At 41.6% G+C, this 17065-nt stretch overlaps 1 protein-coding gene across 2 annotated transcripts in view; it reads left to right on the top strand.

Moving 5' to 3' along the window:
- Nucleotides 1–3443: 3443 nt before the first annotated feature.
- MFN1 (mitofusin 1) overlaps nucleotides 3444–17065 on the top strand; it is a 29360-nt gene continuing 15738 nt past the window's right edge. The window contains exons 1-7 of one of the 2 annotated variants that reach the window (XM_007422796.3): nucleotides 3444–3822; nucleotides 6906–7027; nucleotides 9115–9250; nucleotides 10844–11006; nucleotides 13899–14023; nucleotides 15157–15265; nucleotides 16642–16749. In XM_007422796.3, the coding sequence (XP_007422858.1) occupies nucleotides 6910–7027; nucleotides 9115–9250; nucleotides 10844–11006; nucleotides 13899–14023; nucleotides 15157–15265; nucleotides 16642–16749 (759 nt within the window). In that variant the 5' untranslated portion in view covers nucleotides 3444–3822; nucleotides 6906–6909. The remainder of the gene's footprint in view (nucleotides 3823–6905; nucleotides 7028–9114; nucleotides 9251–10843; nucleotides 11007–13898; nucleotides 14024–15156; nucleotides 15266–16641; nucleotides 16750–17065) is intronic. The other variant, XM_007422795.3, reaches the window with a different exon arrangement.

The raw sequence follows: 17065 nt of genomic DNA, 5'->3' as shown, positions 1-17065 counted from the left end.
TGTGTATTATTCGTGTTCATATTACTATTTAAAAAGTGAAACAGCTTACATAGATGTGTGCCCTCGTCCTGGACGTTTAGAAGTTGCTAAGATTGAAAAAAATAGCTTTTATGCGGTGTGGCCTTTATACACCTTCCTGTAAGGTGCCTCATTCTCAGTGAGTGTCAGCTTCATGCATATGATTAACTTTCTTCCTCACAGTAATTAGTATCTGATTTTATTTATAGAACCAGAGTCATACTAAGTAGGAGTTTTGAATGTCATCATGCATGAGGCCAATTACATATAGTTCCTTCAATCTGCCCATTAAGAGTCCTTTTGATTTGCAACTATTTCAACATATTGGCTTGCTGCATTAAAGGAAATTCACTTTACTAAAAAAAAAAAATCCCATCTTTTGCTAAATGAGAGAAATAAAAAGAGAATGAATAAATAAGTATTGTAGCCAATGCATTTTAAATATTCTTCCAAAATCCTTTCATATCATTTTACCATTTGTGATTCATTACTCTTTACTCTGTTACTGCAAGAATCCTCAATTTAAACACAGATGTATTTTTTTTCTCATTACTTTGTATCCATGATATCATTTTTTTTCCTTTCATGTTATTAAAGACAAATGTCCAATGTCCCATATTCAGTATAAATCAGCCCTGAGACACGAGAACCAAGCAGCCTAAAATACTATTAGCAGCATAATACTCTACTACAGGGTTCCTCAACCTTGGCAACTTTAAGACGGGTGGACTTCAACTCCCAGAATTCCCCAGCCAGCCTTGCTGGCTAGGGAATTCTGGGAGTTGAAGTCCACCCGTCAAAGTTGCCAAGGTTGAGGAACCCTGCTCTGTTAGGCATACCTGTTCAGAAGCATGTTCCATTGATTTAAATGGGACATGCGCCCCCGGAAATACATTGTACTCTTATCCAGTGTTTTCAATTCCAAAGCTGTCATAGAGCAGTTTCATTTTCTTTAAGAATGTTATATAAAGCGCAAGGCCTCCGATGCTAGTTACTGAGTGAGCCATTTGTGCTAAACTGTGTTTATGCCAAGCTATTTTAGCAGTCCTGTCAGTAGAATACAATTGTTGCCTATGAAACTTGGGTACCTGATTTGGCATGGAGGTAGAAAGAACCTAGTCCCTGAATTTAAGAAACATTCAATACCCTTGCAAAGTGGCTCCCCCCCCCCCCGCCAATGCAAACCACAAGTACTTCAGGCAAAGCGAAAAGCATTTTATTAAGGGGGAGTCAAGTCTTTATATATGGTACAGAAACAAATGATACATACATTCGATAGATGTGACGCTTCTGAAAGCAACAAATCAAACAATAAAAGGCATTGATTGGACGTGAGCAATAAAAGACATTGATTAGACGTGAGAAAAGACAGGCACTCTTAAAATACTGTATGTTGCGTCTCCTCCTTTCCCACCTGGGCTTGTTTCTTTAACACTTCCAATACTCAAGGACTTCAGAATTCAGCCCTATTGTTTGATAGTCCCTGAAAGGGCTAGGTCGTGCACATCAAAGGAAATGGCTTTGGCTAAAAGGAAAAACATGGTTTCCTAAACTTCAAAAGGAGGCATGGATGCCATGCTAAAACACTAATATCACCTTTATTAAAATGCTAATAATAAGGCCTAAAATTCCAGGTAATACCATGGCCCCATTAGATTCTTCATTTTCATGAGAGGATTCAGTCCTGGAACACGTAACAATTGCCAGGAGTCTGTACTGTAGCTATAAAGAGTCCATTCTCTTTTTGCTGTTAGGATGTTAATACAATTTTATTCAAACAAAAGCCCCTCCCACCACTTCTATAATGTTCACTTCCAGATAAACATGTTTAGATTTCAAATGTACGTTTGGCGAATCAGTCATACCATAGCTGAAATAAGGCTACACCGTACGTCACAGAGTTATCTGTCACAAACACGTAACAGAAGCCCACCACTCCCTTTGCCTATGCATAGCTGTTCCCTTGGATGAAAGATGAAAGAAACCAGGACAGGATGTTCTTGAATGGGGAGAGGTCCTACTTCACATAGAATCTGGATAGGGCATAAAAGGATAGTAGCTTTTCCCAAGGTTAGATAAAAAAAAAAAAAGACTCCAGTTTCCACTTTTAATTAAGGTAACCAGCCCAAACAATTTGAAGTGTGTGAGCCTAATAAAGCTTAACATGGAAGAACCACAATTAAACATATAGTCTGTCTTTAGCACAATGTTTCTCAACCTTGGCAACTTGAAGATGGGTGGACTTCAACTCCCAGAATTCCCCAGGTTGAGAAACACTGTATTAGAGGAACAAGGGTGTGCCAAGTGATGAGAAGCCTAAAGCCACATATAAAAGTTAGCAATCACTGACATGCAAGCGGAGCTACCAGGAGAGAAAATGGCAGGACGGGTAAAACAACACAAAGGAGCAAAGCAGCGCTGAAAAGAAAACACGTTTACACTTTGGTGTCTACTTTCTCTGCCAAGATTGTCTTACTTAGTTTCCAAACGATTTGGAGCAAAAGGCCACAACGCCAGACCCACTCAGGACGTAAGCTCTTTCGGCCTTTGCTGCTGTTTTCAGTCTAGAGGAGAAAAAAAACCCTAACAAATCCAGAGTTCCTCTCTCAGGCCAGATTTAATATTTCATGGAAAAAGACAAGCGCTTTTATATTGCTAAGGGATAGTTGTGAGTCACAACTGCTTGGCAGATCCCTAAGTCTACTGGACCCTATATCAGTGCTTCTCCACCTGGGCCACTTTAAGATGGGTGGACTGGCTGGGGAATTCTGGGAGGTGAAGTCCACCCACCTTAAAATGGCCCAGGTGGAGAGACCCTGCCTTACAGATGACTGAGTCTGCAGAAATGGTTAAATCGACTTGCTTGATTAAGGGGGGAACTATAATTACTTTTATAACAGATTGGAAACCCTTTATGGGCTTTTTGCTGAAAATGGACAAAAATGAACTGGTGACTTCCGGATTTATTGATTAAAAAGGTTTGTCTATGGGAAGAAGGGAAGGTAATCTGGGAGGGTGGGGGTGATAATTGCTATGTTTGTAACTGCACAAAAAAAATCGGAAGTCGCTTCTGTAGATATCTTTTTCTTTCCTTTTTCTTTTCTTTCACTTTTTCTTTTATCCTTTTATATTTTCTTTCTTTTCCTACTTTTTTTTATGTTTCTGTCGTTTTTAAAATCTATTTAAAATCTTTTAAGAAAAAATATTTCAAAAAACAGAGAGAGAGAAACACTGCCTTACATAAACCTTTAACTGGACTGAACGACCGCTCCCATATCTCCCTGGCAGGATCAGGCTGGAGAAAACTCTCTAATTAAGGCCTTTGCCCCGCATAAGTCAGCAGTCAAACGGAAACCTGAAATAGATTGCGGTTGTATTTTCCCTGGCCTCTTAAGGTAAGCTTATGCTAGCTGGCTGCAAAATCCGGGCGGCCACGGAATGGCGCCCACCAAAACCTAGAAAACTCTGCTTACTGCCACCTGGTGCGGCGTCCGGATGTTTGTCTCCGAGGAAGGAGCCGAGGGAGAGGGTGAAGAGGGAGAGACTGGATCCAGGCCCCACTTCAGGCTGTCGTTCGAAGGAGCCGAGGGGGATCGCGAGAGAAAGTTTCGCAGCCTAGGGCGCACGCGCAAAAGAAGAACCCGAGGCCCGGCGTTGGCCCCGGAGCAAAGATGAAGCGAAGCACGGCCGGCGGGGGAGAGGAGGCGGAAGTGCGCGCCGCTTCCTCCTGATTGGGTGAGAGCAGGAGGCGGGGCAAAGCCGCTGAGGTTCCGAAGGGGGGGTGAGCCCCGCGCGTCTTGCCAGGTACGGTGGGGGTGAAGCGGGAGGCTTTATCTGTTGAATTACCTCTCTCCTCTTAATGAATGAGGCGGGGGGTCATTTGTGTACCCCAGCGCAGGCGGGGGGGGCGCTTTCCGCCCATCGAAGGGCGCTTCGGCAGCCCTCCTCCCCACCTCGTGCTTCCCAGATGCGTTGGACTACAGTGCCCAGCTGTCCGAGCACCACGAGAGTTGTAGTCCCCCCTCTGGAGGCGGCTGGGAGGTGTCAGGCCAAACTTTTCCTCGGGGCAGGGGCTGCCTGGTCGCCCACGTTTTCTGGGGGGCCCCAACCCTGAAACTCCATGTTAAGATGCTGAGCCACTCGCAGCCACTTATTTATTTCTTTTTTATCTAATCAAGTTAAGGGGGAAGCGAAGGGAGTTCAGGGGCCGCCGTGGGAGGGCCATGTCGGAAAAAAAGGGGGCAGAGGGTGTTGGAGGGTCCAGTCTGGGACGTTTCTTTTCGGGCAGTTCCGAATTTTGCATCTCTGAGAAAAGGGGGCCCCTAAAGCTGCCCCCTAAAGCTGCCCCCGGAGGCCTCTTTCCAAAAGCCGGGCCTGGACCCCCGGCCCTGACTTGAAACCTGCTTTGTGAGGATCCCCCTGGGCCCTGCACCTTGGGGAGGGGAGCCGGGTGCTCTGGTGGCCACAAGACCAGAGCCTGCTCTTGCTTTAAGGAGCAGCAGATGGAAACCTCTGGGTGGGAGAGAAGACCAGGCACGTCTTTTTAAACTTTCAGAGGGAGATTTCAGTACTTTGTTAGCTTCTAACCCTGGCATTGCCTACTTGGTCCAGTAGAATAGAAAGATGGGGTAGATCAGGGGTCCCCAAACTCTTCAGCTCATCAACCCCTTCACGAAGTTTTAGATTGCTCATCGACCCCCACACATTTATTATATTAAAATAATTTAATAAATACTACTTTAACTAATGTACTACTAATAATAATAATGGATAGTCCCATTGACCCTTGGGGGTCAATATTGGCCACTTTGGAGAACCCCAGGGTAGGTGTTAAATCTATAAAAAAGATGTAACAGTAAGAAAAATAGATATGGGCTTCTTAGGAACCTTCCACGAAGTAATTTGCTCTGTATGTGTGCGCAAGTTAATTTTTGTGGTCGGGTCCACTTGGGAGTAGTTCTCTTATCATTTGACTGGATTTCATACTCTTTCTGATTGGATTTAATTTTGGTTTGTGCTTTGCACATATCACAGCACACTAGTGTTAGGAATTACTATGCTATATGAGACGTGACCTCTGATGCCTAAAAGCCTCTGCCCTGATAAATGTATTGGCTTTTCTTTGCTATTGTATGCGCCTGTCAAGTCCACAGTGTCTACACCCACTCCCAAAGAATTCTCATGCAACCAGGCCTGGTTCAGAAAAATGCTCCTTTATTCTGTGGTGGATGTAGCTTTGAACAAAACATTGCTAAAACTAAAGCCTTGAAAAATTTCCCTCTATTTATCTCCCCTCCCCTAATTGCCCTGGCGCCTCAATTCCTCTTCACCTGGTGGTGACCTCTTCCCTTCCTCCCACGGACACATAACTCCTTCCTGGCCATCAGCCCCCACTGGCCTTGCCTGCAATCCGACCTGGCTTCACTGCCCATATAAGGTTAAGCTCCTCACCATCTCCTATTACAACTCTTAACTACTAGCCCCCCTCCCCAGTAACAATTGGCAGAAGCAAATCAAACTCCCATTGAAGGCAATTCTTTGCAAAATAACAATTGTTGGTTGATGCAGGTTCTGACAGCGCCTTTCTTTGAGTTTGGGCTGTATGGAAATGCAAGTTTCATCTACTTGAATGAGGCATCTTAATCTGTGCATTGAATAGGTTTAAGGACACTGATATTTTTGCAAATAACATATGGTAGCCACTGTTGCAACACAGTCCATTTCTGGGAAAAGCAGATTCCATGTATTGCAGCAAACTGTTAGTGCCAGTGGGCAGGGAGCACACGCTCCAAGTATCTAGGTCAGTGTGGCACAGTAAAAATGAGACACTAAAGCTTTTCTGTGCTGCTGTATTTTCCTGGTTTCTTCCAGGACTGGAAAAGCTAGTCAATTTCAACCTCCATTTGACAGTTTTAAATGAGATTTTGCAAGTTTCAAGCAAAAAGGTGGTGTTAACAGAGGGTTCCAAACCTCAGCTACTTTGATTTCCCCCAAAAATATTTGACAATATTTACAGAAGGAAAACTGCATTGCTAATGTGAACAAAATTAGCAGTTGGGTTATGAAATAAAATAAATATGATTAATACGTGCTTGTTTTTCTAACAGTATGTCTGCCTTGGATTAAAAGCTGAAATTTATGTTGGATGAAATGAATGCCTTTGATTTTATAAAATGTAATAACATATTTTAATATACTTTTAATATATTTTACAATTATGAACTGATCTAATCAGTTCACCCACCCACCTTGAGTTACTGCAATTAGCCACAAAATAGATTTTTATTCTGAGGTAATATTATGGAGAAATTACATAGCAAAAGTGATTAATGCTATACTTTTTTTTAACTTGGATGCATTCACTACCTAACTTCAAAATGTCAAAATTCAGGAATATAACCGCTCATTGTGAGTGGTGTATGCATGCATTTTGATGTGGCTTTCCCAATAATAAAAAAAGGAGTAAATGAAAACAAGATTCCTGCATGTAACCCAGATTTTTTGGAAGAAAAATCTCCCCCTCACATTGTAAATTACCTTGGGACCTGAACTCAATAGTTCAATAGTTTAGAAACAGTTTTGTAGATACAGTACATTTCCCACAATCAAGGGAAATACACCGATGGAGTTCACCAATATGATGTCAGTTTCAGCCGTCCCCTCTCCTGCCATTTTTCTTGTGACTGTGGGCTGGAAGAAGCATCTTGGATATATTTGTGGGTCCCTCTAGAATTCCTTCACCTTTTAGACAGGTAATTAACCCAGCCATGCTTTTTCCCAGGTCATCATGGGAGTTAAAACTCTGTTTATGGCTACTGAAGACATTTTCTGGGTTGGATTAGAAGTCAGTATTCAATTATTCTAAACTTTGGTATCATCTTTTTCAGTTGCATGATGGCGGACTTTAATCCCTCCCCACTCAAACACTTCGTATTGGCTAAGAAGAAGATTACTGCCATTTTTGAAGAACTACTGAATTATGTTACCGAAGGAGCAAACTTTGTTGAAGGTTGGTTTTAAGTTGAGGGCAACAGGGAATGCATATTTTGGGGAGAGTAAGGGAGGCAGCTGCGCAGGTCCATGTAGGTGAAGACAGGACAGAGTGGCTGCTGGAGCAGCTGCAGGAACCTCACAAAAGCTTTAATGACTGAAAGAGAGGTGCTTCATTCACACTCCGGAATATTTGTGAAGTGCTTCTTTGGAAGGCATTGCATAGCTCTTTTGACAATTGTTCCTTCTTTCGCATAGCCATGATTAGGCAGAATTCTTGAGTGTTTTATTATATATAGTGTAACAAAATGAATGCAGGATTCCATATATTTTGGTCAGCCAATAATTTGCTGGCAGGGTTTCTGTTTTTTATGGTTACTCTATAAAGAAAGAAATAGACAAATATTGTATTGAGGGCTCGTCACACTTTATAACCCTGGAAAAGGGCCTATCAGTATGCCAGGTTGATTGTCCCTTCATAATGTCTGTGCCTTGATCTTTGCCTGCCTATTATTTCCTGAGTTGTTCTAATGGGCTTGAGAATGACACAGTCCCTCCGCTTCATTTGATTGGTTAACTGCTCTGATGTCACAGAAGTGTTAAATAGATTTAGGTTATGAAGCTGAGTGGCAGAGGGAGGCTTTGATAACAGATTCATATTCTAAGGCCCCTAAACAGCATTTGATAAACATAGTGCTTCCTCAGAGAACATTATTAGTGCTACTGATAGAATATTAGGAGCTTCTTAAAAGTTGGTAGATGATATATGCTACTTATCAAATATACAGAATAATTAGGGGTGTACAAAATATTTCAAAATTCAAAAGTTTCTGACCTGGAAAATGGAGGTGCCTATAATTCATTTGGAGGTTGGAATACTTCTGGTCAGGCTGGAAAAGGCTCAGACTGCTTCCAGTACCAGTCTCAGAATGGGATGTTTCTAGATCAAAACGTTTGGCATGCCTTTATAAATAATATTGGAGATGTCTGTCTGTCTGTCTGACACACATTATAACTGAAATGTAATTCTGATGTTTTTCACCACTGGAGGAAAAAAAAAAAGATTCAGTTTTACCCCTTTGGAGAAGTTCCTTGCCTGCTTCTATTTTAGTGGCAATACCTTTCTTTGTGATGAAAGACGCAGCAGCACATGAATCATTAGTTGTGATTTAGCAGGCCAAAATTAATCTGCTAACCTCTGCAGTGAAAGGCCACTAGGCTGCCTTTAGCGAACCCTGAGAGTCGGCTGCACAATAATTTAGATCAATAATTCTCAAACTTTGTGGTACTATGACCCCCAAAATAAAAACTGAATTTGTTTGACCTTATATGAACAAAATGAGTAGTTTTATTAGTGTTGGGGTTGGGTAAAAAAATAAATACAGCACCTTTAATAATTAAATGCAAGTTGTATTTCACTGGAGTTCTCAAATTTTGGAGTGCAGCAGCTGCTCGCTATGGACTATCTCAGGTTGTTATTATTATTTATTGATTAGCCATTAGGCCATATCAGAATATAAAATACAGAACAGTAATAAGACCATTTGTTAGAAAATAGCATAAAAGACATAAGTAAAACAAAATGCAAATCATATTTCTGTGTCACCCCTATAATTTAGCCCAGATTCACATATGCAGTTATCAGTTGTACTGTTTTGTTCAGATAAAGGGCTGCATTATTTGTAATTTTTGGATTCTGACCACACATGAAATATGTTGTTTTAATGTAAGAATCCCAATAGGCCGTTCATCTAATGAGTAGTCCAAGATATTGATCTCTCTCTTTTTTATACAGTTGGTGATCAAATAGTATATGTGCTATGTCCTTTAGCTAGCTGAGATAAAATGAAGACAAAAGCCAGAACAAGTTCCCACTTTGCCTGCGCAAGCCTGATTGTGTTTAGAAAAATCTGCAACACCCCACTCCCTTCCACCTGGCAGGTCCTGACCCTTCATCCTCTGAGAACTCATAGTCTTGGCACAAGGCAACTCCTTACAAAAAGATTTCCCTTGAAGTTACACTGACGTGTCATATCAAATGGAAAAAGCCTTGTTGTTCTGCAGTAGCCTGTTTTAACACTGTGTTGTTGTTCCCTCTGATGGCAGAAACCTACAAAAACTCAGAGCTTGAATGTATAGCTACCATGGACGAACTTACAGAAATAGAGGCATATAAAAACAAGCTGGCCATAATTGGGGAAGTATTAGCACGGCGGCATATGAAAGTAGCATTTTTTGGCAGGTAAGGGTTGATGTTCATTGGAATAAATACATAAGGATCTTCTCTTGGGAAGTAATCCATCAAGAATCATTCCTAGCCAGGCATCTGTGAATTAGCCATCTTGGGTGGGTAGGAAAACACACTATAAAGTGAGTAAATAGCAGTAACAACATGCATACAAAGCAAAAATTCTTGACCAGGATGACAGCAAAATTAATGTCTCTTATCATTTTGAGCTCCACTGTTGATGACTTCATGGGTCCATCCATGCAGTTTTCTTGGCAACAATACAAAAGTGTTTTTGCCATTGCCTTTTTCCAGTATGTTTTTTTTCTGACTTCCCAGTTTACTTTACAAGTAAACCATCAAGGATTTGCTGGTAGCCTACCATCCAAGTACTAATTAGCTTCCAACCCTATGTAAGTTTTCAAGGTCAGCCAAGATCTAGGTCAGTGTTTCTCAATCTCAGCATCTTTAAGATGTGTAGACTTCAACCCTCAGAGTTCCTCAGCGAGCTGGGAGTTGGAAATCCACACATCTTAAAGTTGCTGAAATTGAGAAACACTGGTCTGTGCTGCTCCATGCTGATCATACTGCTTAGCTATTATATAGCACATTTCAAATTATTTCAAACACATTACCTGAGAAGTCATTAAAATCATGTTTCATGAGGAAGCTAACGCTCAGAATTAAGAGTTACCCCAATGCTGTTCCCTGAGCAATTCTCATTCACTTTATTGATGCTTGTACAATATAATTTCTCAGCAGATGATGTCAGTTTCAGGTCTTTTTCCAGTGAAAAAGGGGTGAGGCTTCAGTCTCAGCTGCCATCTTGACTTTTCTGACCTGCCCACTCCCACAGATGCTCTTGCCTCTGTAAGGTGTAATGTGTTTCCCAAAAAATGGAACATGTGCAGTTGGGTTTCCACAGAGACTTTGCTATCATTAAAAATGAAAGCAACTTTCTAGTTCTTACATATGTTTATCTAAGTTTTAAAGTTTCTGGGCAATGCCTGCTTAGATCTTTTACATTAGCAATTATTGCAAAGAAGGTTTCAGTGCCTTTCCTTGCTACTTTTCTCTCCCCATCATTATCCAAACCAAAATAAATTATCAAAATAGTAGAAATTGGTGGAGGTAGGTATAATGGGAAGAAAGAATAACCTTGAGGAACAGGAGGAAGAGCTGCAACCAAGGCAACAGTCACATGAAAGAAATCTGAGTCTGGGGCAGAAATGTAATTTGGGAATGTCTGAGGCAGGACACTCCCTAGTTCTCATGCAGGGGAGGAGAGGGAGAAGCTCATGCAGACTTGCAAAATTCTGTTACTGTAACCACATAATAAGAGCAGGATTAGCATGCATGATGATTTTGGTTTCCTAGTCTGACCTTAAAGGGCTGACAGTAGGGAAAATATGTCTGTTCTCTGGTTATATACTTAATGATACTGCCAAATAAGAGAAAACAAGCAAATGTACACAATTTGCTTCAGAATTAGGCTTTCCTAGGCCTGGTCTCTGGATTTATTTTTTCCTGCACAGACTATTTATATTCTTGGCTACATTACAAGGTTTAAAAATTCACATTTCCCTTCTCTTCCTGCTCCATCTCTAGAACCAGCAGTGGGAAGAGTTCTGTGATCAATGCCATGCTATGGGACAAAGTGCTGCCAAGTGGCATTGGGCACACCACTAACTGCTTCCTCAGTGTAGAAGGAACCGATGGTGATAAAGCTTACCTGATGACTGAAGGCTCAGATGAAAAAAAGAGTGTTAAGGTAAGTCATTCTCACGGCTGTTTTGCTGGTAGCCCTTTGAAATAAGCCAGGTCAGGAAACAGGCACCACAAGAAATAAGAGAACTCTACTTCATTGATATAGGTTATGATAAAAATATCTTGAAAGCCTGACAGCATTTCCTCTCCCATCCCTCTTATACCAAAAGGGTCAAGGCAGGGCAATTTTAAATTTCTTTTTCCCGCTTTCTTGTTTTTCTGGCTGAGCTCATGTTTTGCTAACAGTTGTCACATATCTTCTCCGAGGTCATCTCAGTGCTCCTCTCCATGTTTGATAGAAACCTCATTAGTCATACCTGTAAGGCAGCTTATAGGTAGCCCTCAACGTATGACGGTAATTGGGACCAGAATTTCCGTTGCTAAGCGATGCTGTTGTAAAGTGTGTTGTCACATGACTGCATTGCTCAGCGACAGTAATCCCAGCACTCCCTGTTGCCATCGTTAAACAAATTCCACTGGTCATTAGCCGAGGACCCACCCCAATCCAAGCCATTCCAGGCTTGGTCCCTCCCAGCCCTGAGCCTTGGTAGGGTAAGAGACTGACTCCTTTTCAACTCCCCCCACATCTCTGCCCTTTTGGCCGCCCTGCACCCTGCATTGTGGGGCAGCAAGCAGCCCCAGAACCATATGGCTGTGGGGCTGCTTGCCACACTGTGGCTCAGGAGTTCCTTGGCGAGCCACGGCTGTGGGGCAGAAGAAGCCTGAGAGCTGCAGAGCAGCGCAAAGCTGCAGCTGCCCCTGAAAGTCTCAACTGCCCCAGCACACAGTGCAAAGCCATAGCCCCCCCAGGAAGCCGCAGCCACCCCAGCCTAGTCCAGCCACAGTCACCTTCACTACCCTGCACACCAAGGCCCCTGCTGCCCTGCACTCTGCCACCCTAACTGACCTTCACTGTCTTTCTGCTCCTGCTGCTGCTGAGGCATGCCTGCCTGGCTCTTTGCAAGGCAGCTGCTGGCCACATGAAGCCATCTTCCCCAGGTCTCACAAGGAAACCACCATGTTCGACCTTGAGAAGAAAGCCTTGTGGGAAGAAAGGAGGACCTGGCTAGGTTTTTTGCACCAGACAGCTGGGCTTTCTTTCATGCACCTGCCTTCCAAAACCTTGCAAGAAGGCTGCATGCAATTTAGACAAGGCTAGGCATGATTTGGACAAGGGGCAGGCACAGCCTCAGGAAGAAGGCCTGGCATGGTCAGCAGCTGCTTCGCAAAGGGCCAGGCCGGGTGCCCCTCATTAGCAGTGGCAGGAAGAAGTTGGTGAAGAACAGCTGGGGTGGCAGGGGCAGCAGGGCGGCAAAGCCAGAGAGTGCAGGCCAAAAGGGCATAGATGGGGAGGGGAGAGAGGTAGGTGGGGGGAGTTGAAGCACCCCTGTGGTTGTAAGTGCGGGCAGCCTGCCAACTGCCCAAATTTTGATCACGTGACCATGGGGGCACTGCAATGGCTGTAACTTCAGGGACTGGTCTTAAGTCCCTTCGTTCAGCGCTGCTGTAACTTCAAATGGTCACTGTACCTTTTACTTTTACCTGAACTTTTTCTTTTACAAGCAGGACTTAGTATCTCACTATCACAGAAAATGAGAATTTTTTAAAAAGTGGCTATCAGAGGCAGTTGGTGCAAAATTTGTAAAATTATATTCTCTGCAATACATAATAGTGTAGAGAGCAATTGAACCCTCAGGATGGGCTGTTTCAGTCTCAGGATGTTTTGCAATACAGTGTTTGGCATATACATTTTAATATTTTATGTAAATGATGCTAAAATTAAGGCATCTGGGGAAGCAAGGCTTAATATGTAGAGAAAAACATGTATGCTGTTATTCAAGAACTGTGCAAGCATTTGTTAGTTAATTAGCTAGTTAGTATGGCTTTATTATCATTCTCCTTATGTGTGATTGTGGAACTGGAGAAAGGTCCATAGACAGAAGATAAAAGAGTTTGTAGAACAACTTTTTGCAAACTGTAGCCATGGTTTTTTTGATGAATAAGCCACAACTGACTCGGATCAGACACCTCACTAAGCCAAAACTAAACAAATCGTATCATGGGTTAGTCTGTTGAGTGAACTTAGCCAGTTTCTATTAGAGGTTAGAATTCCATATTGCATAGTATGCATTAAAATTATATTCTGTTTCTATCAGGCCAAGGTGATTCCAAAGTTTCATATGAACTGTCCAGATAGCATATAGACTACTTTAATAAGCAAGCAATCTTTTTAGGGAAGTCCTAGGACTCAGAAGTTACATAGTAGGCATGACTTTATTTTTAAAAATGGGACTATGTACAATAGCAAGAATAATTTGGAAGTTGGTGTTCTGTTACCCTTTGTGCCTCAAATCAAATAAATCAATATGCTTGGCTACTTGAATTAAATCATTTGTTACCAATGTGCCTGGGAAAATGCTTCAGGTAGCACACGTGCTTGGTTTTTCACCAACCCCTGTGCTTGCCTTGGAGCATTGCAAGCCTAATCTCTTATCAGAGAGAGTTCAGAATCTATTTGCTCATCTCTGTATCCTCACTCATAATTTGACTTTCCCCAAATATTGGCTGATTTTCCACGTGTGAAGCAATATTTCCTCCCATGCAGCTTCCTGTGCGTTCCTAAAGTCCTGCCCCCAGTCATATTTAGAAGACAGAAAGGGATGAGAAGGAAGGGGGACCCTTCCCCTCCTTGCTCTTTTGAAAGAAGCAGTGGTATTAACTGAAGGATCCTACTGGCTTTTATTCTATATTTTGCATCAGGTTGTGGGGGGCGGGAATTCTAGTAACCAACAAATTAGATCCCAGAAACTTAGTTTGCTGCTGCTTCAGATAACAATCAGGAACACGTATCTTCAAGTTATCATGCCATGTTCCTAACATGTTCATTCCTTTGCAGACAGTTAATCAACTTGCCCATGCGCTCCATATGGATAAAGACTTAGAAGCTGGTTGCTTAGTTCATGTCTTTTGGCCTAAAACCAAATGTGCCCTCCTGAGAGACGACTTGGTCTTAGTGGACAGGTATAACTCTTCCGAGTTCATTATAAAGGGGCCACGAAGTGCTGTTTTTTCCTTTTAAACACGCACTCCCTCTTGGCTGTTCTGTGATGGAATGTATCTACGAGGAGGAGAGTGATGTGGGAGATCAAGGCTATCAGGAAGGAGGGGGTGCATTCCAGGAGGGGGGAGGAGGCAAGAGGCAGCAGAGTCCGCAGGGGGAGCATGAGAACAGGAAGAGATTCAGGTTAGCCACTCCCTAGAATCTCCCAGGGTATATCCATTAGTTGCTATAGTATAGATTTAGTTTGGCAAGATTCTGTCTATAAGGTGTAAGCAAATAAAGGAACTGTACTAGACTGGACTGCTTCGTTGTTGTTCTTGGGCTGGGCCTGACATGTTCTTTCCTTCTGAAATGCTAAGGCAGGTTGCAAAAGATGACTTGGTGACAGCACACACACAGGACATCTTATCAATTTCAGTTTTTGTCTTAGCCATTCATAAGCCAAATGAGGCCTTTAGCTTGAACTAAGTTGCAGGTTCTTGAATTCCTGATGTTTTTCTTTTAAGTAGAAAGTAACTAAAACTACAAAGTTGTTGTTATAAAGAGTGTATCAGAGATTGATAAAGATGTAGGAGTTCAGGTCCAGATGGCAAACATTTTATACAATGAGAAAGATGGCACAAACAAAAGTGAGTGGTTTTTATGCATATATTAGCAACTCCACCTTTTCATTTTGGATAGATTACTGAACTTATTTCATTGTATATATAAAATGAGTCAAGGTATGAATAAATCCTTTGGTAGATGCCAATTTTGTCTTCACTGTAGCTTCCCACTTTGTCCGAACCAATCTCTGAAGACTAGGCGATTAAGCCAACTCTAGATTTTAGCTTAACATCCTGGCTTGTTCAGAAACTTTTAATCATAGCATCTAAAGAGAAGAAATTGTAATGAATGAAAGTATTGACTTTTTTGCTGTCTTGTGGCAACAGAGAAGCCCAAAAGGGCTACATGTACAGCCAAAAGGCACATTCAAAATTTACCTTACTAAGCTGAGATATGATTGCCTGGTATGGTCTGTGTGATATGTTTCCATATTTCTCCATCTATTCAAATTCCTTTTTTTTTTTAACTCTCTCCCCTCATTTCATAGTCCGGGCACTGATGTCACCACAGAGCTTGACAGCTGGATTGACAAATTCTGCCTGGATGCTGATGTTTTCGTTTTAGTTGCTAATTCGGAGTCAACCCTCATGAATACAGTAAGTCTTGATCTTTAAGTAAGCCCTTCATTTGTCTTAGTTGTCACACCTTCCTCTTCCCAAAGTGGAAGGTACATCTTGTTTCAATAGTCATAAGAACCCTGTAAGTCTGAGGCAACTGGTCCAACAGTACAACTGTAGGCCTAAAATATCTCTGTCATCAAGGACTTTTATCTGCTTTGCTGCTGGACTGTACCCATCACTCTTCTAAGCTAGCATAATAAATGGTTCTGTGAGTAGGCATTAAGTACGGTCCAGATTAGGGAAAGCTTGAGTTAAAATATTATTACCTTTTTCTCATGACATTTGAAGAATATTTTCCACTAAATGTTTGATGTTACATGGATTTTTATTTTGGGTGGGGGAGTGCTCTAACTTCTTTGGTTTTTAATGCTCTTCCTCCTTGTTAAGCTTTTTCTGTCTATACCACATCGGTGACTGAATTCTTCTCCTTCTGAGTTGTGTGGGAGCATCTCGACTGTAGCAGAAAACAGATTTATTGATTTTGCTGATCAACAAATGTTCACCTGGGAATTAATTCCGTTGTATTCATTGAAGCTTAAGTCTTAAGAAGGTGTGCATTGGACTGCAGATTCTTTGTCTAAAAACATTTCTTGTCTTCTGAAAAAAAAAACAACCTTGAGTGTGAACTTTGAGTGTGAACCCGGGTAGACAGTAGCTCTTCACAGACTCCTGTTTGTTGCTTCTTTCTGTTTTATCTTTTATAGTATTTTCTTTTCATTTCTGATTATTTCTAATGTTAAGCTTCTTTGGAAGATTTTACATAGTGGAAAAGCAATACCGAAGTTCTTTAAACTTCAGTTGGAAAGTATAATCTTTACAAAGCAAAACATCAGAGGTTTTAAAATTCATTGGGACAGAATGTAAATTGAAGGTCAGCATGACTGTATCTTCGATCAGATGCCTGCTGTTGAATGATCAGTGTGAATGAAGTAGGAGATTGTGTTAGTGTATTCTCTGCACTTGGATCCTAGCCAGAATTTATGACTGCTTGGATCTGCAAATCAATTAAAAACTCTGCAATCTTTATTTCTGAAATGTTCAGAAGCTCCCAGGTGGCTTGTCTAAGGCTTAGAATCTGAAAGACAGGAAGCAAAATAAAATAAAAAGAGAACATAAAATGCCATTTCAGGCATCATTTCTTAAAATGATTAAATAGTTATTCTTTTGGCCCCCTAGAAGTAGTTCTGCAGAAGAAAGAAACTAAAGATGTATTCTTTGCCAGGATAATGAATAACTTAGCCGTTCCCCAAAGTTCTTCCACTATACGAGAGCTTTAAAATTAGTGCAATTTTGAGAGCCGTCCTGTATGTTTTCTTCGTGTGTGTATCCATATTTGTATCTCTCTATTTTAGGAGAAACAGTTTTTCCACAAAGTGAACGAAAAACTTTCTAAACCAAACATTTTCATCCTGAATAACCGCTGGGATGCTTCTGCATCAGAACCTGAATACATGGAGGATGTAAGTTATAGATTTGTAATTTTCTTGGGAAAAGCAGGGGATGGGTGCTTAAATTAGTACTTAAGAATCCACATTCATTTAAGGTGACAGTCAAGAAAATGACATGAGTTCAGATTATCTTCCCAAGGTAAGCCACCCAAGAGGTGGTACAGAGAACAGAGAAATTAGAAGTTGCTTTTGTGGGTGTTTTTTTTTTTTTTTTGTCCCCACCAGTCTGGGTGGTTCATAGTGTCTATGACAGTGTTTCTTAATCTCAGCAACTTTAAGACATGTGGACTTCAACTCCCAGAATTCCCCAGCCAGCCATGGGTCTATG

Source organism: Python bivittatus, unplaced genomic scaffold (assembly GCF_059951505.1).
Source record: "Python bivittatus isolate LINGU-HERP-01145 unplaced genomic scaffold, Pbiv_v1 ctg000980_np1212, whole genome shotgun sequence".
NCBI classification, from domain to species: Eukaryota; Metazoa; Chordata; class Lepidosauria; order Squamata; family Pythonidae; genus Python; species Python bivittatus.
This window is presented reverse-complemented; position numbering and strand designations above follow the sequence as displayed.